The sequence below is a fragment of the Panthera tigris genome, chromosome A2, assembly GCF_018350195.1.
Source record: "Panthera tigris isolate Pti1 chromosome A2, P.tigris_Pti1_mat1.1, whole genome shotgun sequence".
Taxonomy (NCBI): domain Eukaryota; kingdom Metazoa; phylum Chordata; class Mammalia; order Carnivora; family Felidae; genus Panthera; species Panthera tigris.
The window spans coordinates 95,732,026-95,756,561 of NC_056661.1; the positions used below are offsets into that span (position 1 = coordinate 95,732,026).

At 34.4% G+C, this 24,536-nt stretch overlaps 1 protein-coding gene across 1 annotated transcript in view; it reads left to right on the forward strand.

Moving 5' to 3' along the window:
* The window catches only part of VPS50 (VPS50 subunit of EARP/GARPII complex), a 132,828-nt gene that overhangs the window by 9,344 nt on the left and 98,948 nt on the right, over nucleotides 1-24,536 (forward strand). The window contains exons 3-9 of the mRNA XM_007076702.3: nucleotides 12,714-12,836; nucleotides 14,235-14,306; nucleotides 16,568-16,621; nucleotides 17,444-17,514; nucleotides 18,444-18,561; nucleotides 18,645-18,680; nucleotides 19,845-19,927. Of these exons, the coding sequence (XP_007076764.1) occupies nucleotides 12,714-12,836; nucleotides 14,235-14,306; nucleotides 16,568-16,621; nucleotides 17,444-17,514; nucleotides 18,444-18,561; nucleotides 18,645-18,680; nucleotides 19,845-19,927 (557 nt within the window). The remainder of the gene's footprint in view (nucleotides 1-12,713; nucleotides 12,837-14,234; nucleotides 14,307-16,567; nucleotides 16,622-17,443; nucleotides 17,515-18,443; nucleotides 18,562-18,644; nucleotides 18,681-19,844; nucleotides 19,928-24,536) is intronic.

Here is a 24,536-nt window from a genome sequence, read left to right on the forward strand (position 1 = left end):
GCTCAGGTCATGATCTCAAGGTTTGTGAGTTCAAGCCCCCCATGGGACTCTGTGCTGGAAGCTCAGAGCCTGGAGCTGCTTTGGATTCTGTATTTTCTTCTCTCTCTGCCCCTCCCCTGCTTGCACTCTGTTTCTGTCTCTGTCTCTTTCTCACAAAAACCCCCAAAACACAATTTAGATGTTACTCTATAGTTAGGTCATATATATAATATATATAATATATATAAAGTTTTTATTACATCCCCAGAATTTATTCATCTTCTGTCTAGAAGTGTGTACTTTTTGACCAACATCTCCCCATTTACCCCACCCCTCAGCCTCTTGTAACCATCATTCTGGTCTCTGTTTCTATGAGTTTGACTTTTTAAGATTCAGCATATAAGTGATATCATACAGTATTTGTCTGTCTCTATGTGACTTATTTTACTTAGCATAATGCCCCTCCTGGTCCACCCATGCTGTCACAAATGGCAGGATTTCCTTCTTTCTTATGGCTGAATAAAATTCCATTGTATATACGTACTACATCTTTATGTGTTCATCTTTTGACTGACAATTAAGTTGTTTCCATACCTTGGATATTGGAATGCTGCAGTGAACGTGGGAATGCATATATCTCCTTGAGATGGTATTTTCATGTCCTTTGGATATATATCCAGAAATGGGATTGCTGAATTTTTAATTATTTTGAGGAACCTTCATACTGTTTTCCATAGTGGCTGTACCAATTTATATTCCCACCAACAGCGCACAGGGTTCCTCTTTCTCCACATCCTCACTAATTTAAGTCATTATCTTTTGTCTTTTTAATGATAGCCATTCTACCAGATGTGAAATGATACTGCATTGTGGTTTTGATTTGCATTTCCCTGATGATGAGTGATGGTGATATATATTTTTCATGATTTATTTTTTTAATAGAAGTATTATTTTTTTAAAGTTTATTTATTTATTTTGAGAGAGAGAGACAGAGTGTATGTGCACACTGGGGAGGGCAGTGGGAGAGGGCAAGAGAGAGAGCATCCTAAGCAGGCTCTGCACTGTCAGCACAGAGTTCCACAAGGGGCTCAAATTCATGAAATGTCAGATCACAACCTGAGCTGAAATCAAGAGTTGGATGCTTATGTGACTGAACCACCCAGGTGTCCCTTACATGATTTATTTTCATACAGTTGTCTTAAAATTAGTGTCACGGCTAGTTCTTGATGATTGAACTTCTGTGGCTTCAAAAAACAACTTTTATATTGAGTTTTTTAAGTTGTTAAAAATATTTCAACAAAATGTAAAACATGAATTTAAAATTATTATTTTAAAATAACCTTTTCCTGTAATAAAAAGTTAGTATATACTGGGGCGCCTGGGTGGTGCAGTCGGTTAAGCGTCCGACTTCAGCCAGGTCACGATCTCGCGGTCTGTGAGTTCGAGCCCCGCGTCAGGCTCTGGGCTGATGGCTCGGAGCCTGGAGCCTGTTTCTGATTCTGTGTCTCCCTCTCTCTCTGCCCCTCCCCCGTTCATGCTCTGTCTCTCTCTGTCCCAAAAATAAATAAAAAACGTTGAAAAAAAAATTAAAAAAAAAAAAAAGTTAGTATATACTGTGAACAAAAAATACGGTAAACAGAAAAAGATACCTAAAAAAATCACAAAAATCACCAACACAGTCAAGGTTAACTTTGCCTTCTGATCTTTTCCCCATGCATATTCAAAATTTTATTGAGCATCTATTTTGTGCTAGACATTCTCTAGGGACTGAATATAGCAGTAGACAAGAGAAAACTTCTCTGTTGCCAGAGAGCTTACCTAGATTCAAGCAGAGGGAAGATAGGCAGTAAACAAGGTGATGCAAAGTATGACAAATACTATGAAGGAAATAGAGTGGTAATGTAGACTGTGAAGCTGGAGGCTCTTTCACATGGAGTAGTCAGTGTAGGTTCCTCCTTCCTTTTCTGTTTCAAAAATGGTTTCCTATAAATTATTCTGAAGCTTGGGTTTTAACCTTAGTGAAACGTATTGCAGAGAAAATGCTTGCAGTATATTACTAGGTTTAAAAAGCAAGCTACCCAGTTATTTGGCTTGGGTAGATATTTTTTGAACTTAATTTATACCTGTTACATTGCCTGTTATCAAAAAGACAAGAAATAACAAGTTGGCAAAGATACGGAGAAAAGGAAGCTCTTGTTTACCATTGGTGGGAATATACATTGGTACAACCACTATGGACAACAAAAAATTAAAAATAGAACTACTGTATGATCCAGCAATTCCACTTACAAGGAAAATGGAAACACTGAAGTTGAAAAGATATATGCACCCTCATGTTTACAGCAGCGTTATTTACAACAGCCAAGACATGGAAACAACCTAAGTGTTCATAGATGGATGAATGGCTAAAGTAAATGTGTGTGTGTGTGTGTGTGTGTGTGTGTGTGTATGTGTATGTGTGTACACACATATACACACAAATACATAACAATGGAATATTATCAGCCACAGACACGAATGCAGTCTTGCCATTTTTAACACTATGGATGGACCTTGAATGAATTTTACTGAGTAAAAAAAGTCAGACAGAGAAAGACCATATGATCAAATACCATATGATTTCACTTATATGTGGAATCTAAAAAGAAAACAAAACAAAAAAAGCAACAAGTCATAGATATAGAGAACAGATTGGTGGCTACCAGAGGCAAGGGGTTTGGGGGTGGGCAAAATGGGTGAAGGGGTCAAGAAGTATTAACTTCCAGTTACAAAATAAATAAGTCATTGGGACATAACATACAGCATGGTGACTATAGTTAATAATACTGTATTGCATATTCTAAAGTTGCTAAGAGAGTAGATTTTAAAGTTCTTACCCAAGGAAAAATTATTCTGTGTACTGGGTGATGGACTTACTATGATCATGTTGCAATATATACAAATATTGAATCATCAGTAAAAAAAAACAGACAAAGAAACAAACAAAAAAACACCACCAAAAGAACCCATCTCACTGTCTTAATTTGGGTTCCCTTGATATTCTAATGCCAGAAGTAAAAAATCCAATTTATGCTTCTTAAGTAGTCTGTGTAAATACTTGTATAGAGAAACTTTTAAACATTTACTTCATCTAATGCTTTACCTCATTCAAGTATATGTATGTAGAACATTTTTTAAAAAGGCCTCCTTGGTTTTTCTATATGGACCCATGTCTTCTTCCTTTTCTTATCTAAGTTGTAACAAGGAAGTGAGATTTCACTGGGGTTTTCAAGAAGGAAATGGTTTAGCTTGGGTTGTGTTATGTTAAAAGGTTCTGGTGTAAAGAATAAATAGAAGGGGAATGTTAGGATGAATCATAAGAAAGGCTGTTTGTTTAGGTTAAAAATAATCTAATACTGGCAAATTTCATATGGTGCAACTCATTACAGAAAGCAGATGGTTAAGGAAAACTGGAGAAGGGCATTAGGTGTGCTTGAGAGTCTAGAAAGGACTGTTTTGTTGTTGTTGTTGTTTTGAGAACTATATAAATTCTGAGTGGGAAGAAACCTTAGAAGTCATCAGGTATGGGGCACCTGGGTGGCTCAGTTGGTTAAGCTCTTGGTTTCAGCTCAGGTCATGCATGATCTCAGGGGTTGTGAGTTTGAACCCTGCGTTGGGCTGTGTACTGGCAGTGCGGAGTCTGCTTGGGATTCTCTCTCTCCTCTCCCTCCCCCTCCTCCCCCCCCAAATAAATAAATAAACTTGGGGGGAAAAAAAGAAATCATCTAGTACAACTTCTGCCTTTTATGGACAGCATGACACTGTATTCCATTTTAAGAGATGTGAGTCAAATAATCCATATACTGGAAATTTGGAATTTTGGTGGAGAAAATACTGTAGGAAGAAAAAAAATAGGATTATTTGCAGCATTTTCTATAGAAAAGGAAACTTTGAGAAAGATTTCAAAAATCTTAGCTTAAATCATTCAGAGGTAAGATCAGTGGTGTCCAAGCTTTGCTGCATATTAGAATAACTAATAACCCACAGGCCCTACCCCATTCTAATTAAGTGACAGTATGTGGGGTGGAGCCAGGTGTCAGCAGTGTTAAGAAATCCCCATGTGATTCCAATGTGGAGCAGTGTTTGGGAATCTTTGGCCAAGTGGAGGACACGGTGACAAGAATGGAAAAAGGGGAACTACAGGCACTATTGTAGAAGAAAATTTTTGAAATTTTATTGACAGTTTTTGTGGGAAACAGTAAAGAGTTAGTGATGACCTAAAATTTCATTACTGGGAAATGGATTCTGTTATAATTCAAATTAATGGGACTTTCATGCTGAAGTAAAGATAGAAGAAACTGATCTATATAGTATTTACTGACTAAATTTGTTATTCATTTGGAGAAATTTATACTTTTTGAATTATGTGAAAGGTTTTCACTTATTTTAATTGGTTACAAGACTTATGAAGACTTGAGACCAAAATTTATTATAATATATAATAATAACAATAGCCACATGGTTACTAGTTACAGAACTTATTAGGGTTGCATTTGAGAGTATTTGTTGAATCCTGATTAAAAATATTAATATTCGGAACCTTATAAATCTGTATCTTGACTTTAAGTAAACATTTTCCATAGTTCTTCCATAATGCTTACATATAAAAAGAGTACTGGTAAGAAAAGAGTACTAATGTTAATATTGTTTTATGAATTTTTCTGAGCTTCTGCCTTCTGATATTATTCTTTAAAGATAATTTTTTGTTTGTTTGTTTTTAAGGCCCTGATTCTCCTAACTCATAAATACAAATAGGATTCAGCTAGGTTTACTATTACACATGGTTGGTTTAGCTATGCCTTTGACTTTTTTCATGTAAGACAAATATAGGCCAAGAGGACAAAAGATATCTCTGTTGCAGTCAAAACTTGAAAATACATTTGTCTAAATATAAGAAAGTATTTTTGTTTGTATGTTTGATGCATTCCACAAATATTTACTGTATACCTTCTCTTATATAACATTCTGGGAGTTTGTGCAGAATGTTTTCTCACGTGTAAAATACTTCTGTGAAGTAAGATAAATGAATTTGACTTGACTTCTTAGCATCCATGAAAAGACTTCTAAAATTTAGGAAATGGAGAAGGGCTAAATTTGAGAGACATTTTAAAATAATTTAGGACTGAGGATTTTATTGGATGTGGAAGGTGAAGATACTGGGAAAACTGCAGTTTTTAAGTTTTTTTTAAATGATTATTTACTTTTGAGAGAGAGAGAGAGCGTGAGGAGGGGTCTGGCAGAGAGAGGGAGACAGAAGATCCTAAGCAGGCTCTGCGTTGTCAGCACAAAGCCCATGCAGGGTTCGAACTCAGAAATCGAGAGATCATGACCTGAGCCGAAGTCCCACGCTTAAAGGACTGAGCCATCTATGCACCCCAAGACTGCAGTTTTTTCAGTGAGATTGAAGGTGTTGTGATGTCTTTTCTCAGAATAGATAGCATTTCTTCTTTTGGAAAAAGGGTCTGATCATCAGGGAAATACAAATCAAAACCACACTCAGATATCACCTCACGCCAGTCAGAGTGGCCAAAATGAACAAATCAGGAGACTATAGATGCTGGAGAGGAGGTGGAGAAACGGGACCCCTCTTGCACTGTTGGTGGGAATGCAAAATGGTGCAGCCACTCTGGAAAACAGTGTGGAGGTTCCTCAAAAAATTAAAAATAGACCTACCCTATGACCCAGCAATAGCACTGCTAGGAATTTACCCAAGGAATACAGGAGTACTGATGCATAGGGGCACTTGTACCCCAATGTTTATAGCAGCACTCTCAACAATAGCCAAATTATGGAAAGAGCCTAAATGTCCATCAACTGATGAATGGATAAAGAAATTGTGGTTTATATACACAATGGAGTACTACGTGGCAATGAGAAAGAATGAAATAGGGCCCTTTGTAGCAACGTGGTTGGAACTGGAGAGTGTGATGCTAAGTGAAATAAGCCATACAGAGAAAGACGGATACCATATGTTTTCACTCTTACGTGGATCCTGAGAAACTTAACAGAAACCCATGGGGGAGGGGAACGAAAAAAAAAAAAAAAAGAGGCTAGAGTGGAAGAGAGCCAAAGCATAAGAGACTCTTAAAAACTGAGAACAAACTGAGGGTTGATGGGGAGTGGGAGGGAGGGGAGGGTGGGTGATGGGTATTGAGGAGGGTATCTTTTGGGATGAGCACTGGGTGTTGTATGGAAACCAAGTTGACAATAAACTTCATATATTGAAAAAAAAAAGAAAAAGGGTCTGATGAAATGTTTTTAAAACTAAAAGAAAAACAGAATGCAGACTATACACTGGATTTTTCTCTCTTCAGTTTGTGATGTGTCTTTTCTTTAGTATTAGCTTCCAAATGGACAGGTATGTGGCAGGCAGCTTGATGTTGTTCGCTGAACTTTAGAAGTTTTTAAAGATAGCTTAAAAATAAATATATACATATATATGTATATTTGATGTCTTAAAGCTATTATCTTTAATATTTTCCTTTTAATAGAAATAAATTTATAAAAATGCCTGTTAAGAATATAACTGTTAAGTAAAAGAAGTAAATAAAAATACTTGGCAGAGTATCACGTATGAAATGTTTGCTTTCTAATTTTGTATTTTTAGCGTATGTTAATAATTATATTTCTGTGAATAACATCAGTACGTATTCTTGATCTTTTTCTTTAAAGACAAATGTGTCCATTTGGAATGCTGTTATTATGTAGAAAGTGATTAAAAATACATTATTTCAATCACTTAAATATGTTGTAAATCTGGATTAAAATAATGCCATTTTAATAACCTTCTAGAAAAATCTTTAAATCATTTTCTCAAAATCTCCCTTTATTGTAACCTCACCAGTACTCCACTAGATGGCATTGAAAGCCTGGAAAAAACAAAACAAAAACAAACACAAACAGGCTTTAAAAGCTATGTTTTATTTAAAACACACAAACACAAACTGATAATGAGCTGGCTGCTTTGATGGATCATTATTGTTGTTCTAGTGGGATTTTAAGAAAATGTACCATTTCCCCACGTAAGCCAACATCTGGCATTTCATTACAGATTTATATGGTATATGTATGGTTTTAGGGTATCTGATCTTGAATCCTTTTCATCTGAAACAAAACTATTTTTGTTCAATGATTTATGATTTTTGTAACACTGATTGCATATTGAAAACTTGATGTTTTGTTCTTCCTTTTAGCTCTGTATAGATTTTGGTAGCTAAACATTTTTTGCTCTCATTTCGAGCTGTAAGGTGTTACTAAGTTTGATAAAACTGTAATTTCCATTTTTAGAATTTATTATAACAGAGTAGCTTTTTTATGTTGATTGACGAAGAAATGTGCAAATAGTTAAAAAGAAAACCACAGCATTTGTCTTGGTAAGATTTGTCTTGGTAAACCTCAATTCATGCTTTACAAGGATAAAATTTCTTTTTTTTCTACCTCATTCCCTCTCAACACAATGCAGTCTGCTATTCAGATATGTAATGTGAACTGTAGTCTAATAAACCAGTCACGGAAATGGAAGTTGGTTTGCATTTCATTTTTTTATTCTGTACATTTTTTGTGGGGTTTTGAAACTTGACTTGTGGAATGAAGATTTTGCATTCATCTTTTTTTGTTTGAATAAAGATCTACTGTTGGAGATTATAAATTTCCAGGCTGTTCTGTGGGTTCAAAAATTAGATTAAATTGCTTTTCAAAATTAAAGAGAAAATTGAATTTAATAATGGTAAGGAGAACTGTGAAGTTGTCATAACCCACTTTTTACACTTACAAAAGTGAATAGAACTGAAAAATTTGAACTTGATTTTGTATTTTTAATTTGCATGGTATTTTGTATAATTTAGAAGTAGTGGTTAAATGCAAAATCTGTGGTCTTTTTTTTCTCCTAAACTTGAATATATTCCCTTAAGAGATGAACTCTTAAGTGGGAAATTGTTTTGTAAAGTTATAGCCTATTTCCTTAGAAACCATAAATATACTGGAAATGTTTTATAACACCTTACACTTGAGGGCTCCAATTGTTTCATAGACTTGAATCCCCAGTTCTCATAAAACCTTTTGTTGTTATGTTGAGAGGAAAAATGGCTTGGCTGAAACAAAGATGTTCACTTAAATTTCTGTTATGATTGTTTTTCTTCATTTTTCATAGTTACATTTATGATGTGCATTTTATATGTATGTTCCTATCACTTTATCTCAGAGATGGATCAAAATGGAAAAAAAATAGGCTAGGTAGAATTAGAGGCAATCCTACAGTGTATTGTGACTGCTGGAAAAGACAGCTTCTAAAATATTGACTAACTTCTTTGTTTTCTACCACTTTCCTAAAATAATCCTGCTTGGTTTATTACGTTAAGAATATATTGAATATTTATGCTTACTTTTTTGATATAGTGTCTGGCACAGTGATATGTGTTAAGGTATTTTATTTTTAGTAAAGGGAAAATATGGCTCTAGTGTATATAAAAATATATTATTGGGTTTAAAAAAAATCTCAACTGTTGCATTTTATTGCCTCTTGGTATATATGTAGATGCTCCCGCTGACATTTTTCTACCCTGTGAAGCCACTGTCTGATGTTTAACCTGTTGTATGCTTTCCTGCTACACTTTTTACTTGTGCTTTGCTTTGTATTTGCTGCCTTATTTCCCCACATTTCTCAAATTTGAAATTTTGCCTGTTCTATCTTCTCTAAATGGTACCTTTTTCATCAGATGTGAACTCACTGCCCTTTGATACCCCTGTGTTTTGTTTGTACTCCCTTAAGTAATGCCTGGCAGGGGCATTGTTTATTCATCTGACCTTTCCTGTTATTTTAGCTGCTATTATTTTACTCAGCTTTGTTTCTTTATTACCTAGTATAGAGAATTTTTGTATAGTGGGAATTAAAATAAATGTTAAATTGAAATATGTGACTTGATGGAGAAAGGTATGATAACAGAGCTTTGAAAGTTAACAGATTATTTCTTAATGATAGTATGGAAGAGAGACTTGTTCTGTTCTTGCCATTGTATTTTTGCTTAGTTTTCTTTATTTGAAGTGTAGTGGATTATCATTAACAAGCAAGTTCTGGCACATTTTGATGGTTTGTCATTGACGAATTATTTTTGGATTTTCAAGTTTTTTGGAGCATTTGTACCACTCCAATGATAATATGTATTAGTTACTATGTGACGTAAGATTTATGATAAAATAAAATCCTTTAAAGAATTTTATTAGTAAAAGCAGTCTGTAAGACCGAAATATTTTATTCTCAAACTGAGTTTAAGTATCGAATATTATTGTCACTTTAAAAAAATCACTTATTTTTATATGGTATAAGAAGTTTCATTTAATATTCTATTCCCTTGATTTTGCATTTTAATTTTTTTTGTAGGAAATCTTCTGTTCATTTTGTTTATGTAAAGTTTTGCCTCGTACATATATGTTGACTTGCAAAATTGGTTCGAGGTGAAGAAGTATGTATTTTTGTACATCACCAATCCTAGGAAACCAGTTTATATAATGGCAAAATTATGGAGTATTTGTGTTGAGAATGTACAATCTAGCTGTTTCTGTTTATTTTTCTAATTTACATGCTTAAAGTATTCCTAAAATCATTTAACACTTATTATTTCTAGTTAGAAGAGACATTTTATTAAGACTTTATGGAAAGTTTTGACTGTCAAAACAACATATTGTCTTTTCCTTTCTTTTTGTTCTCCTTTTTTTTCATACAATTCACTGGATAAATTAATTTTAGTTAGATCAGTGATTGTTATCTACAATGTGCCTTGGCACTGTGGAGCATAATGATGGAGAATAAGGACAAATCTCAGTTCTCCAAAGGTGTATAATCAAATTGAGCAGGCAGCACTAACAGTAGTGAAACATTTAGAGAATGATTAGGTAGAAGCAGAGTCTGGCAGCCTGCAGGTGCATTGGGATTAAAAGGAACGAGGTGATTGGGATGTAGGCACAATGGAGTTTGTCTGAATGAGTTCGGATGTATTGTTTTCACACAGGAGCCACTAAATTGTCTGAAAGGAGAGGGTATTTTATAGGGATATAGCATTGGGCATTTGTCTTGGGTTGAATTCTACTTTGTGTGCTAGGTTTCTTTTCCTGCCTTTCTCGGTTTTATGCCAATGTCCTTAGTCTAGGTTACTTAGAGTGTCATGTGTTATGTGTCTGTTCTTTGAAATTCTATGGGTTTGTCTGCTCTCTGTGATATAATTGCTTAGTTCTCCAAGAACGAATGGCATTTGACCTTTTATATACATATACAGATTGTACTCCTTTTACAGATTCATTACATTTTGTAGAATGTACACTTGTGAGATATTTATAACTGAAATTGTGTTTTCCCTTTGACATTCTTAATAACTTTGGATATTTGTTTCACTGTCATCGTATGTGTATGTTTGTCCTTTACAGATGAAAAAAAAATTAGGCACGGAGAGACTAAATTACCCAAAGCTAATACCAGAGTTGTAACTAAAACCTAAGTGTCTTTACCTTCAGATCAATTAATTAGGTAGTGTATAGAGAACTTCAACATGGAGTTAGATATCCTTGGCATTTATACATTTAAGATGAAAGTATTCATTCATTGCAATCTATTTGAATTTTTGCTTGACTTCGTACTTGATGTTTTCAATCTTAGCAGTTTTTGTAATATTAAAAAAAAATTTTTTTTTGAATGGTACCAACTACATTTGTTTGTTAGTGGTGCTGTGAAATTCCCAGGGAGGAAATTCCTAGGGAGGATATTGCCATATCCTGACTTGGGTCTTTTTCCCTACCTCAGTTTGTAGCATCTGAAGCTGGTATTTCAAATGCCTATGGACTTTTAGGGAGGGAGATTTCCAGGAATATCTGATCTTGTTTTCTTTTTTTTTATTAAATTTTTTTTAATGTTTATTTATTCTTGAGACAGAGACAGAGCATGAACGGGGAGGGGCAGAGAGAGAGGGAGACACAGAATCTGAAACAGGCTCCAGGCTCTGAGCTGTCAGCACAGAGCCCAACGCAGGGCTCGAACCCACGAACTGTGAGATCATGACCTGAGCTGAAGTCGGATGCTCAACTGACTGAGCCACCCAGGCGCCCCTGATCTTGTTTTCTATTTCATGTCTCACTCATTTCAAATTTTTATTAAATGCTTGGAGGTTGCCCATGAGTAGGTTAGTTGGAAACCTTTCTATAAGTAGTATGGTTTTAACCCAGGTCTGTTCCTCAGCTTCATTGTCCAGGGTGTTATGTAGATTAGTGTGTTTGTTGTAGACCCTCCCCCCAGCCAATGCAGCTTCTTCTGTTAGGACACAGGGTTTCTTACTTTACTTATAGTATTTGATTGCATACTATGTCAGTGATGACTGTGTCTTTGACCTTTTTTGGTTAGTATATTTTATAAGTTGAGTTTTGGTACAGAAGAGGTATTTTCTTTTCCATGCACTCTTAATTATGCAGATTTGATGTTTGTGTGACTTTGCCTTCTCTTTTAAATTTATTGGAATTTTAAACAGTTAGTTTTTCTCTTGAGTTTCAGATTTATTGCTCTAATATTTTCTTTTAGCTTGAATCTAAGAGGAGATAATTTTATAATTAATCACTTTACATATTTAAAATATAAATTAAAGCCTAAAAGATATATAAGCTAGGTTTTTTTTATAAATGAAAACTATGCCCTATAATAAAATAATCTAGAGTTTCTCTGTTTGAAAAATAATGTTCTCTAATAGACATTATAATTTTTGCATATTTAATCAATGGTGATTTATTAAGAATTTTTGTTAAATGTTATTTTAGTGACTGTAAAATTATTTTAAATATTAGTTCCTTTTGTGTTCTTAAATATATTTGAGATTAATATGAATAAAAAAATCAAAGGGTGAAATTGTTATATGTGTATAAAAATAATGTTGGTTAATTAGTGTGGCAGAGAGGGGGTATCAGAATTAATGAAACTTCCAGTTAACTGAAGGTTTATCCAATTATGCAGTAAAATTGAGAGGATAAGGATGCTGACATTAGGGGTAGGGATTTGTCTGTCAGGCTCTTTTTAGTTGTGTAAGTCCACAGAAGCCCTGTTCTATATCATTAAGAAGAAAGCATTTTATCAAATACAGAGCTTTAGGTTCATAATCAGATTATTAACTGTGGTATCAGCACCCTTTGAAGGAATCCTCATAGGATTACAGAGCTAAACTTGCAGTCTTTTCTGGAGCCAGTATGTCTTAGCCAAGCAGTGAGATTGCCAGCACGGGGAAGAATGTTTGCTCTGCTCAGGGTTCTAATGCTGACGGTGACCCCACAAGTCCTTGAGGCATTCCCTGGTTATCTGTGCTGAGACGGATTTTAGAATGTTAAATGATGAAAATATGTATATATGTACAACAGATTACATAGACACTTTGTTTTTTCCTTTTGTTAAACTTCTAAATTCTTTTACCTACCAGTTGACACGCACAGAATTGAAAATAAAATCTGAATCTCTAACCCTCCCCTTTTTTTTTTCTCCGATAGATGAATAGTTTTTAGTGTTTTAGTAGTCCTAATTTTCGATGAACCTTCATGGTTTCTGTCAGTTTGTCTCCTTGCTCAGAATGGGTCCCCAGGAGATTTGTGATTGTTAAAATAGATGATTATTTATTTCCATGCAGGTAGAATTATAATAGCTACAAGTACTTTAATTGTGATTTTTTTCCTTAAAGGAGGAATTCCGAGAACTTCGAGAACAGCCTAGTGACCCTCAAGCTGAACAAGAACTAATTAATAGTATTGAACAAGTATATTTTTCTACGGACTCATTTGATATTGTTAAATATGAGCTGGAGGTAAAAAAAAATTCATTAAAACCTATCTAAACTCTGTCTTGTTCAGTGACTGAATTTATGGATGAGAGTTGAATACTTTTTAGGGGTGTTCTTTCTTTTTCTTTCTTCCTCTTTCTCTCTGTCTGTCTTAATACCAGGACTGGTCTCTGATGACCATATTATGATTAAATGAACTGTCCACATTGTTTTTACACTGAAATTATTTTAGAAAATGTAAAATTAAGTGCTGCTGTAGAATATTGGTCCAGGAAACGTTTCTATATTTTTGGTTTTTAACTTTTAGCCTACAATATGTTGATATGCTGCCTTTTATTTTATTTTATTTTATTTTATTTTATTTTATTTTATATTTATATTATTATAAATATATTATTATATATATTTATATTTATATTATTTTATCTTATTTTATATTGTTTAAATATATTTAGAAAAGTTCTAAGACTTTCAATCCTGAATGTTTCTTTTTCTTTTAGCTTGCTTTTCTTTCTTTCTTTCTTTCTTTCTTTCTTTCTTTCTTTCTTTCTTCCTTTCTTTCTTTCTTTTTTAGAGAGCAAGTTGGGGAGGGGCAGAGAGAGAGGGAGAGAAAGAATCCCAGGCAGTCTGCACACTGTCAGTGCAGAGCCCTATGCGGGGCTTGAATTCATGAACTATGAGATCATGACCGAGCCGAAGTCAGATGCTTAAGCAGCTAAGCCACCCAGGTGCCCCTCATGAATGTATCTTTACATAATTGTTTAGCCATGATAAAGACCTCTATGCCATAATGTTTATAATGTTGTCATTTTAAATTTACAGGAAGTTCAGAAAAGAATAGTCAATTTTGATTTTAGATGAAACCAAATACAGTATGCATATTTACTTTATACGCAGGATGTACATAGTCAGCCCCCACTCATTCTGAAGTTTCATCAATCTATTGATTGAGACTTGGAGTCTAACTTGGAGTTTCTGGTATACACAGTGGCATGTATTTTTACTAGTTTCCCATACTACCTTCTGAAAGCTGGTGTGTAATCTAGAATGCACTCCAGCAACTATCACTCTCACACTGTAGCATGTAGTTACTATTCATAGTGTTTCAGAGGGGAAATATATTTTGAATTCTGTTGTAGGCAATAGGGATATACCTGTGGCTGGTAGAGAGGGTGGTTAGGATGAGGGACTTTCTCTTGTTCTCCTGTCCTATAGGGCTGTGTGAGGGATGGAACTTGAGCACCAGTGGGTTGGCTAACAAAGGTGTGTAGGGTTTTGTGTCTGAAGTCTAGTGGGGAGATTGGGGAGGCCAAGAGGAGTGGGTGGGAATGGGATGTGACACTGTTTATAAGTCAGAGGTATGTAGGTAAATGAAACAAAAGTAAGCTATTTTTTTACTCTTTATTTGTGGATATCTTTTAGAAGCTCCCTCCTATTCTCAATTTGCAAGAATTAGAGGAGTACAGAGACAAATTGAAACAACAGCAAGCTGCAGTAAGTAAAAAACACCTTTCTTTCTGACATGACTAAATGAGACACAGCAGAGAGGTGTAATGTTTGCAGATTTTATGGTTTAACTTAATATATTAAACAAATATTATTTAACATGACTCAGACTCAGTGATACATTTATTTTAAAATTTATTCAGCTTCTCACATTACCTTAATATAGATTTGCTAGTTCTTTCTCTGGAATCTTAAATGTGATCAAAGAATTTTGAACTTTTTTTTAGATTGCTAAATATCTTTTCCCCACTTACGGTTTCTTATCTCAGAATAAAGGCCCCCACTTCTAGTTGAAAGAGGCCCATAGAGAATAGAGAGTTAAGATTCAGAAAGTCTGAATTGTAGTCACTGATTAATTGTGTAGCATTGGGTAAGTCGCCTAGCCTTGCTAAATCTATTTCATGTTCTCTGTGAAGCAGTGCATTAGGCCTGCATTTTCTCTGATGCTGTAAAATTCTTTGATTCTGTGATTTTCCTTGCATTAGGCTGAGCTCTTTTAATAATACTCAGACTATACTGTAGAAGATTAATGTTAGTATGTGGTCTTGTTAATTTTTTTAATAGTAACGGAGCACTAGTAATAAATGTATCTGAATTTAAGATGTGATTTTTAATAATACATCTGACAAATAAAGGAAGATGTACTTCTCTTTCTTTTGTGTTATACTCAGTGGTCTCAGTGGGTGCTGGGATCTCCCTGGGGGTAGCAGCAGTGGTCTGTGAAAGGGACTTGACCAGTAGAGGGTTGTGTGGTAGAAGTGTGTTGTGATTTTGGAGAACTAGATTTCAGCGGATGGTGGCATCTCTTGCCTTCTGTTGGTTTCAGCATGTTTAAATATGTGCGTGTCTATCTTGTACTTGATGTGGTAGTATTCTTTGGGGAAAGAATCCCACCACAAGGGCTATACTGCATAATGACCTTTGGAATTTGGTAAACCTGGGCTTGAATCCCAGCCTTGTAACTTACTGTGGGGGCTGTGAGTGAGTTACTACTATATTTAAGATTACTCATCTGGAAAATGAGGAAGCATGTAATTCATTTTAATATATTGTCATGAGTAGTAATGGAGATAATATAGGGAATGCACTTAGTACGCTGCCTGGCACAGTGCAGACTAACAACTCTATCATCTATTTTAAACTATTTATTTATGTATGTATTTTTTAATACATTTTGGTAATGTTTATTTTTGAGAGAGATAAAGACAGAGAGAAAGAGAGAGAGAGAGAGCAAGCAGGGGAGAGGCAGAGAGAGAGGGAGACAGACACAGAATACCAAGCAGGCTCCAGGCTCTGAGCTGTCAGCACAGAGTCTGACGTGGGTCTTGAACTCATGAACAGTGAGATCATGACCTGAGCCGAAGTTAGACGCTTTACCAACTGAGCCACCCAGGTGCCCCTATTTTAAACTTAAAAAAAAAAAAAAAAACAATTTGGTAAAATTAGGTGAGTTTCTGTCTGGGAACATCTATACATATTCATATGTATACAAATTCAAAGGAGTTAAAATCTAGAAGGATGAATGCAATAATTGAATGTATGTGTAATGCTTTGTTCTCAGTTGGCTTGGGAAGGGGAAGGGAAACTCAACTAATTGAGTTTCTTGAGCATCAAGGCTAAAAATGTCTTGGATGTGCCATGCTCCATGGTACCTGTAGTGTAGGCTAGTAGGTGCCCCTGAAATTGTGAAATGAGAGTCTCATATTCAAAATCATTATAATTCTAATTTGTATAACATACTAACAATTTTCATGGAATTGACCAAGGACACCTTAGGTATGTTCATAACATTAAAAAAAAAAAATCCAAAAACATGTTTTCCAGTTTTTAGAAATAGAGGACCAAATTACTGTTTGTCTTTTTATGTGGTACAGAGGGTTTGAAGGGTTCAGGATAATCTCTGTTTCCCAGATACTGTCTCCATAAATTCAGCTGATTAGATATTTGTCTTATGTGTTCATCTTTTGAAAGCAAATCTTGTGCCCTTAAAGATGTTATACTTTTGTACATACTAGTTAAATCAATTGATACTGATATTATTAACAGTAGTAATGACCATTTATTGAGTTTCTATTAAGGATTAAGTACTGTGCTCTCTGTTATACCTCTTTTACTAATTTCATAGCCCAAAGCATGCTAGAAGTTATTGGGAAGACCTATGGAATATTCTTGCAAAAATTCAAAATGTAAAGTGGAATAGGAAGCATGTGGCTTTTTCTTTTACTTCCTTTGATTGCATGTTTTTATAGGTCTCTAAAAAAGTAGCAGATTTAATCCTTGAAAAACAGCCTGCTTATGTAAAGGTAGGATGATATTTGTTATTTTTAATAGTAAAATTTAAAAACTGCTTTAGTGACTTATACTTGAAACTGTTGAAGTAATTTATTGTCTTGTTTGTAGTTATTCTGTAGCAACATATCGACTCTATTTGGGGTGTAGGAGGGCCTTTTTATGTATGTTTTTCTCTCTTATTTGGGGAATTTACCAAACTGAAGAAGTGAAAGTTTTGTTGATGATTCTAAAGCAATCTTTTTGGTTTGTTCAAACTTTAGAAGGCCCAGTGAAAATTGCTTCTGTGTACTTTGTAACATATAGATCATTAATACTGCTCAATGGCAGTGTAACAATCTGTCTTTAAAATATAATAAAATTGGAATCTTATAGCTGAATCTATCTTTGTATCTGAAAATCAGAGACTTCAGAATCCATTGAAATATCCAGCAGTGTTCAAATGAAGACATCCATTGTCATAGCATCTTAGCAAACAGAAATCATATTTGTCATATCCTTGATTATCACCGGAAGTTCTGTTGGGTAGAAACGTTTCAGTAGATGTATTATTAGTACTTGTTTATGCTTGTAAAATGGGTTTGGTCTAGATTTCCTTATAAGCAATATTGACTAAATATTTTATCATATGTCATTATGAAAATCATTTGGAAGTAGTCATTTTAACTTATTTTGTGAAAAATATACCAACAACTTTTAAGTTTAGGTATTTTTGTTGCTACTTTGTTTCCCAAGCAAGCTTTTCTTTGAAACCCACTAAAGTTTTTGTTAGAGTATCATATGAATAATAAAAAAAATAAAACCTCCAACAGTAACCTATACCTAATTTTCCTTAGGAACTTGAAAGAGTTACCTCATTACAGACAGGTCTTCAGTTAGCTGCTGTCATCTGCACAAATGGGAGAAGGTATTATATTTGATGGTATTTTGTTTTTTAAGATGGAAAAACATTTTAGGAAAAATTGCAAAACCATTGTTGATAATTGATTTTTTTATTATGAGTATGTTTTTTAGAATACCATTCATTAACTGAACATATATTATGATTTAAAAGCTGCACTAAGAAGGTATGTGTGAAATGAAATATCTGTAAGTCTAGTTATGGCTTTAACATACTACTGTTTTTATATTGCTTAGGTTAGTGCTTCTCAAAATATAAGGATCAGTATTTTTTTCTTTAAATTTCAAACTTATTACGGACTATTTTTATAAAATGCAATAAAAACAAAATTCTAAGAAAATAACAAAATAACCAAAAATATATAAAATATAGTCTCAGTTTTTTAATTATCCATCAAACATAAAATCATTATGTCAGTTTTTGCTCTCAGTGGTTTTTTAATATTTACTCTCAATTTCTGTACTTTTATTGTGATGAATAAATAACAATTTGAGGATTGGCACCAGTCCACCCACCATGCTTTGAATAGCGCTGGTTTATTTTATTTTATTTTATTTTTTTAAATGTTTATTTATTTTTGAGAGAAACAGAGAGACAGAGTGTGAGCAGGGGAGAGGCAGAGAGAGAGGGAGACACAGAATCTGAAGCAGGCTCCAGGCTCCGAGGTGTCAGCACAGAGCCCGACGCGGGGCTCCAACTCACGAACTGTGAGATCATGACCTGAGCCGAAGTTGGATGCTAAACCAACTGAGCCACCCAGGCGCCCCAGAGTAGCCCTGGCTTAGATAGAGCCGTTGAATAAATTTGTCAAATAGTAGTCATAATCCCTGATTTTAAGGGTAATCGAGGATACTACCTCATCAGTTGCCTAATTGTTCTGTATGAATAGTATTCTTATTATAATAGAAAAGTATAACTGTTCTTTACTTTTGCAGACACTTGAATATTGCCAAGGAAGGTTTTACTCAAGCTAGTTTAGGCCTTCTTGCAAATCAAAGGAAACGTCAGTTGCTGATTGGACTTCTGAAATCTCTGAGAACCATAAAAACATTGGTATGTACAGGTTACTATTTAAAAATTAAAACTTAATTTTATGGTTAAAACAGATTTAACCTTTGATTGTTGTTTTTCTTCAGCAAAGAACAGATGTGCGCTTAAGTGAAATGCTAGAGGTAAGTAAACAAAATTTGAAAATTTCACCATCTTGATGATATTAAACAGAAAAATTATAGTGGAAAACATTCAGATGTACATTTTTTTCAAATTGCTATATGGCATAAAGAACATTTTTTAGACATGTAAATTTACTTGCTCTAGAGCATTTTTCTATTGACATATTTCATTTAGAAAAGTTTATTTGGGAAAATGTTTACTTTGTAGCATTGTGGGAATGTTAACTTCAGTCACCCAAATAGCAATAAAATTATCTTTTGTATCAAATATATAGTAGTGATTTAAGGAATATATCATACTTGAGTTATGTTTGGTATCTCATATATTAATCGGTTTTCTGAGTGAGCCATCTGTAATCCCTGCGTAACTTCTAAACTTTGAATTGAGAAATGCATGTGAAAATTTCATTTGGGGGGCCCCTGGGTGGCTCAGTCGGTTAAGTGTCCGACTTTGGCTCAGGTCACAGTCTCATGGTTTGAGAGTTCAAGCCCTACGTTGGGCTCTGTGCTGACAGCTCAGAGCCTGGAGCCTGCTTTGGATTCTGTGTCTCCCTCTCTCTCTGCCCCTCCCCTGCTCATGCTCTGTGTGTGTGTCTCTCTCTCTCTCAAAAATAAATAAACATTAAAAATAATTTAAAAAAAAGAAAATTTTATTTGACATTAAGTTAGTGTTTAGGTGATAAAAACATTCCAAGGCTATTAATGAATATTTCACTTTTTTCTAGTTTTGTTTTAAAATATTTATTGGTTTCTTGGTGGTAGGACTGTTGAATGTTGATTACAAGTGAAATTCATGCTGTTTTGAAACATTTTATGTAAACATTACTGAAAGAAGATATGTTAACAGTTAAAGAACAGCTTCCCTGTGAAGCAGCTTATTATTCTGTATAGGCTTTATCCACATGTCATGATCTTAAAGGCTGTTACTGTGTATATAAGGGTGGAGAATATTTTGTCTACACATACATTTTAGGCTTGGAACTAGTTGTCTTTTTATATTTTATTATTTATCTATCATTGGTATTCTAATCCTTATTTAAGAGGAATTAAAATTTTCTGGTTCTCTAACTTTTGGATGGAGTGTAAACGGAGATTAGTTGTTTTTCAAGGGAAACATTTTAGGAAAAATGTTTCCTGTCTAATGACTTCTATTGTTATCTTAAGGAGGAAGACTATCCAGGAGCTATTCAGTTGTGCCTGGAATGTCAGAAAGCCGCCAGCACTTTTAAACATTATAGTTGCATAAGGTAAGGTAATGTAAAAATTTTAAAGCTCACTCTATTGCCAGTTTTTAACATAGGAGCTAGCTGTGTAACATAGAATGTTAACAAACATTGAAAATTAACATTAAGTGGTATGTTCTGTTTTAACATTCTTGTTCATAAATGGGCAGTACGATGAAATTATAAATAATAATTCTTAAGGTGGGAAAGATCAGATACTTTTTAATCCTACCCTTTCTTGTCACTTCATTCAAACTCTTTTATATATATATATATATATATATATATATATATATATATATGTATTATATACATATATTATTTCCAGTATATGGAATAGTAGAGAAGAATAATGTATCTGTTTACGTTTCTCTTGCATCTCTTGGGAATTTTTCCTACTTAACTTTGCCCAGCTTATAAATATTGAGAGTGTTACCACAGTTTGTTTTTCAGATCCAGATGGTTCAAGTGTTTGGTCCTGATAAGAATTATTTTGGAAAACTTAAGTGTGTTTTAATTTTATGTAATAATCATCTTTGTCATATTTAAGTGATTATGTATTTAAGGTGTTACATCTTTAGTTATTTATAAAATGTACAATGTTAACATGGCCACTGCAGCCTTTGTTATTCGTTCTGCTTTATTAATGGGTTTTTGGTCTGCTTAAAATGAAGGTTTTGCATTGCAGTCCCTTGGGGAGGCTCAATCCCCAGGTGTAGTTTCCATCATTCCTCTAAAACCATCACAAATAAACATACACTCTAAGTAAAATAGTGTGCTTGCCAAGCAAACCCAGTTTCAAATTAAATTCATACCTGTCCTAGAATATATAGCCCCTCAGTCTCACCTGTATGGAAATTCTGGCCGTCATTGAACATGATGCATTGATGTTGTAGATGTTGATTGTTAGTATCTGAAAAATAAAAGGATTATGGTAGATGAAAACATTAATATAGCTTTAATTAAATTTTTTCTTTTAATATACTCCCACATCATAGGTCTCTGCAGGATGTGGGAAAGGAGCTAGCAATTTCCCTGCAAGAGATGCTATTTAAATATTTATGGTATTTTTTTTTTCTTTAGGATCATGCATACTGAAGCAACACTTTTTATTTGATTAGGAAATGCATAGTTAGATAGTTCCAGTGATATTTTGTTTTTATCCATTGTGACACTGATTAACTGTCACTATTAAAAACTTTGATTATGTTATTTAGATTTTTAAAATTTAAATTGAGTGATTAGAGAGTTAGCTCTGATATGTTGCATGTATTTGACAATTTCTAACAAGGCTTTCTGGGTCCTGAAGAGCATAGCACACATTTAGTTTGTTTTGTGGTGATCAGTTATAGTGAGAGCGCTTATGTATGATTGGGTGAACATAATTCAGATTGTTATACATTACTGTTTATTATATGCCAGGCGCTTTGCTTTGGAATTGGCTGAATAGTGATGAATTACACATAATGTAATCAGGATAAGGCCGAAGGACTGAAGAAGGCATAGTGGGATGAGGCCTTAGGGAGATGGGAGTGGAACATACAGGGGAAGCATTGAGATCGAACTCTCCTTAGAGGTCAAGACTAAGGGGGGCCTGAAGGAGGGGCATAGGAGTTAGCTAAGACAAGGTATGAGGGTTGTAGATAGTACATTCTGAGTATAATGGTGAAATCTTTGTTGCAGAGATAACAAGCAAAATGAGGATTGAAAATATCTATCTATTGGATTTATAGCAACAAAGAAATCATAGCTGACTTTGTTGGGACAGTTTGCTTGAAGCAGAAGTATAGGATGAGGAAATTTTATAAAGAAGGGAGATGTGTAATTGAGGGGGGAAAGCTGAATATCTGAAAATCTATGGGAAAGTGAGAGGTTGAAAATAAAATAGAGAACATAATGTGTGAAGGCGTTGTAGGTATTAGAGTAGACTTTAAAAAGGTCACCATCTATTATAATAGGAAACTTGGTGGCAGGAAATTGAGGTAGCAGGTGACATGTGTTGGCACTTTGTTTTCTTCAATAATGAAAAATTTTAGCTGTGCTGGAAGTAATTTTCTTGATGAGAGTTAACTATACAAAATGTTTTTTAAATAAATTTTTATTTGGGCTTTTTAAAGTTAGCATGAAGTGGCTTCTAAGTTCTTTCTCATTAAGGTATGTAGTGATATATGGAGGAGGTGTGACTATAGGTATCCAACCTGGTAAAAGGTTGGAATTGAAAAGATCTAGAATGGTGATTTAAAGTAATAATTATTTTATTTTAGGGAGTACCTTATATAAGAAGCATGCTGTGTTTACACATGTGAATTGTGCATGTAATAATAATAAAAGTTTGTCTTACTCTCTTAAAATAGGTAAAAATACATGCACAAATGTATTAAAATGTCCTAAGGAATTAATTTTACCTTAGGCTTCCCAGGAAATCTGTTAAGAGCTGTGTTTTTAGCTTAGTGATTTAGTGACAATGTCAAGGGTGGCTCAGAGAGCTTAGCTATTAGTTAGAATTCTTTGGTAGTGATGGCAGCCGCTCCACCAGAATTCCTCTTCCCACACACCAGTGCCATTTGTTTTGCTAGCCACCATTCATCCTGGTCAACCCAGTCCCCTTTTCCCTTTACCTCTTGTTTTTTACACTTTTGTTCTTAGTTGGGAGAGCATGAGAAGTTTGTTCACTTCTGGTAGATAGTGTGATATGGGATATAGTGACAGAGTTAGTAGATGTGTGGGTCAGGTTGAGTCCACAAAAATGAAAGGAATTTTATTCTAACTTCCTTTTATTAATTAGATGCATGCTTTTTATTCTGTGCATTTATTTTCCTATCTGTTTTTCTTTTTCCTCTGGTATTTTTATTTTTTATTTTTTATTTTCTTAATTTCTTTTTTTAGTTTTATTACTTTTGAGAGAGAGAGAGAGTGCAAGCACAGGAGGGGCAGAGAGAGATGGGGACGGAGGATCTAAAGCAGGCTCTGCATGACAGCAGGGAGCCCGATGTGGGACTTGAACCCACAAACCATGAGATCATGACCTGAGTCAGAGTTGGACACTCAACCGACTGAGCCACCCAGGCTCCTCTCCTCTGGTCTTCTAAATACAATACTGAACCTGTTCTTGAGCTCTCTTATTAGGATTGTTCAGACATGATTGATCAACACTTTAAAAATTCATTTAATTTACCTGGAGATGTGGAATTTAACCAAAGGCAAGATTTAATCTTTGCTTGTACCTGAGTGAATCCGAGTGAAAAATCATACACTCTGGTAATCATAGGAATAGTAACTAGTTTCTGGCTATTTATACTCTCATTTTCTTTAATATTTAAATTTATTTTCATTTCTGTTGATAACTAGAGAATCATGAAGTATCTTCTCTTTAGAAGTGTCCAGAAGAGAACCACCTGTGATGCAGAGCATTTCTGGACTCTGGTGTAATTTTTTTAAAAATATATTTTAAGCAAGTTCATATGCACAATGTACCTGTTTGTCCACGTCTTAATTTTTTGGAGGTGGAGTGTATGTTCCTCTTTTTTTTGCTAGTCACATTGCTCTTTTATTGGAAATAAGGTTTTTGGTAGATGGCAGAGACCCTGTGATCTTAGGAGTAGATTACATAGGGCAACTGAGGGCTAACTCTTATGATTCTGAAAGCAGGAAGAACAGAATTCATGTATTTGCTTCTGCATGAAGAGCCCTTCACTATATTGTCTCAGGTTATATGACTGTGTAGTTTAATACACACAGTACCAAGTAATACAATGTACCCAGTAGATTGAAAACTGGAAGAAAACTTGTACCCCTTCAGTACCTTGTATTTTCCTTTAGATATGGTGTGTTTCAGCATCTTTAATAAAAGATACTATAGCACCAGTTGTGTTCACTTTTATAACTGACAGGGAACATTTTTACATTATTTGACATTTCTTGAGTTGATCGACAGAATCATATAGTTGGGATTTACTGGGAATGGAAATCAGAATGTGTTTAAGTGTGTCTGTGAATGAAGCATTTAACTTCTTTTTCACTTGAAATTTATCTAAATTAGTTTCAAGAAAAGTTGTTTTTAAAAGTCAAAACTGCTTTAGTTTTTTTTTATTTCGTTTGAATGAAACTACTTGAGGGAATCTGAGAGCATTCTGGATTATGCACTGAAAAGTTTGTATACCATCAGAACTAGAGTATCTTTGTTGAGTACTGTAGCATAGACACATGTATTTAATTTCTCAAAATCTTTGGAATACCCTTCCCCCCTCCCCCTCAGAATATGAACTTGGCAGTTGAATGAAAATTTTCGGTTGTAGAACTCCTTTAAATAAATCATAAAATAACGAACACAGCTTTTAGGTACAAGTACAGTGGTACTGTAGGGACTATGCTTCCTGTGTTGCCCTTCATTCCTTTCTAGCAAGACGTCATGCTCTGTCTCTGTTTAGGTTCAGGCAAGGGGAACATAGGAGCTCTGGCTGGGGTAGCATTTGAACAGTGAGTATTTCTGCTAGATCATCAGGCCAGTTAGTGAGACCCATGAGTAGATCTGGAGTACTAGTTGTTCGGTCAGCTTGGGCCAAATAATCCATAGCATGCTATTCTCATATTGCCTGTACTCCTTATCTTTTTATTTAATTTTCCTCTGTCTCCC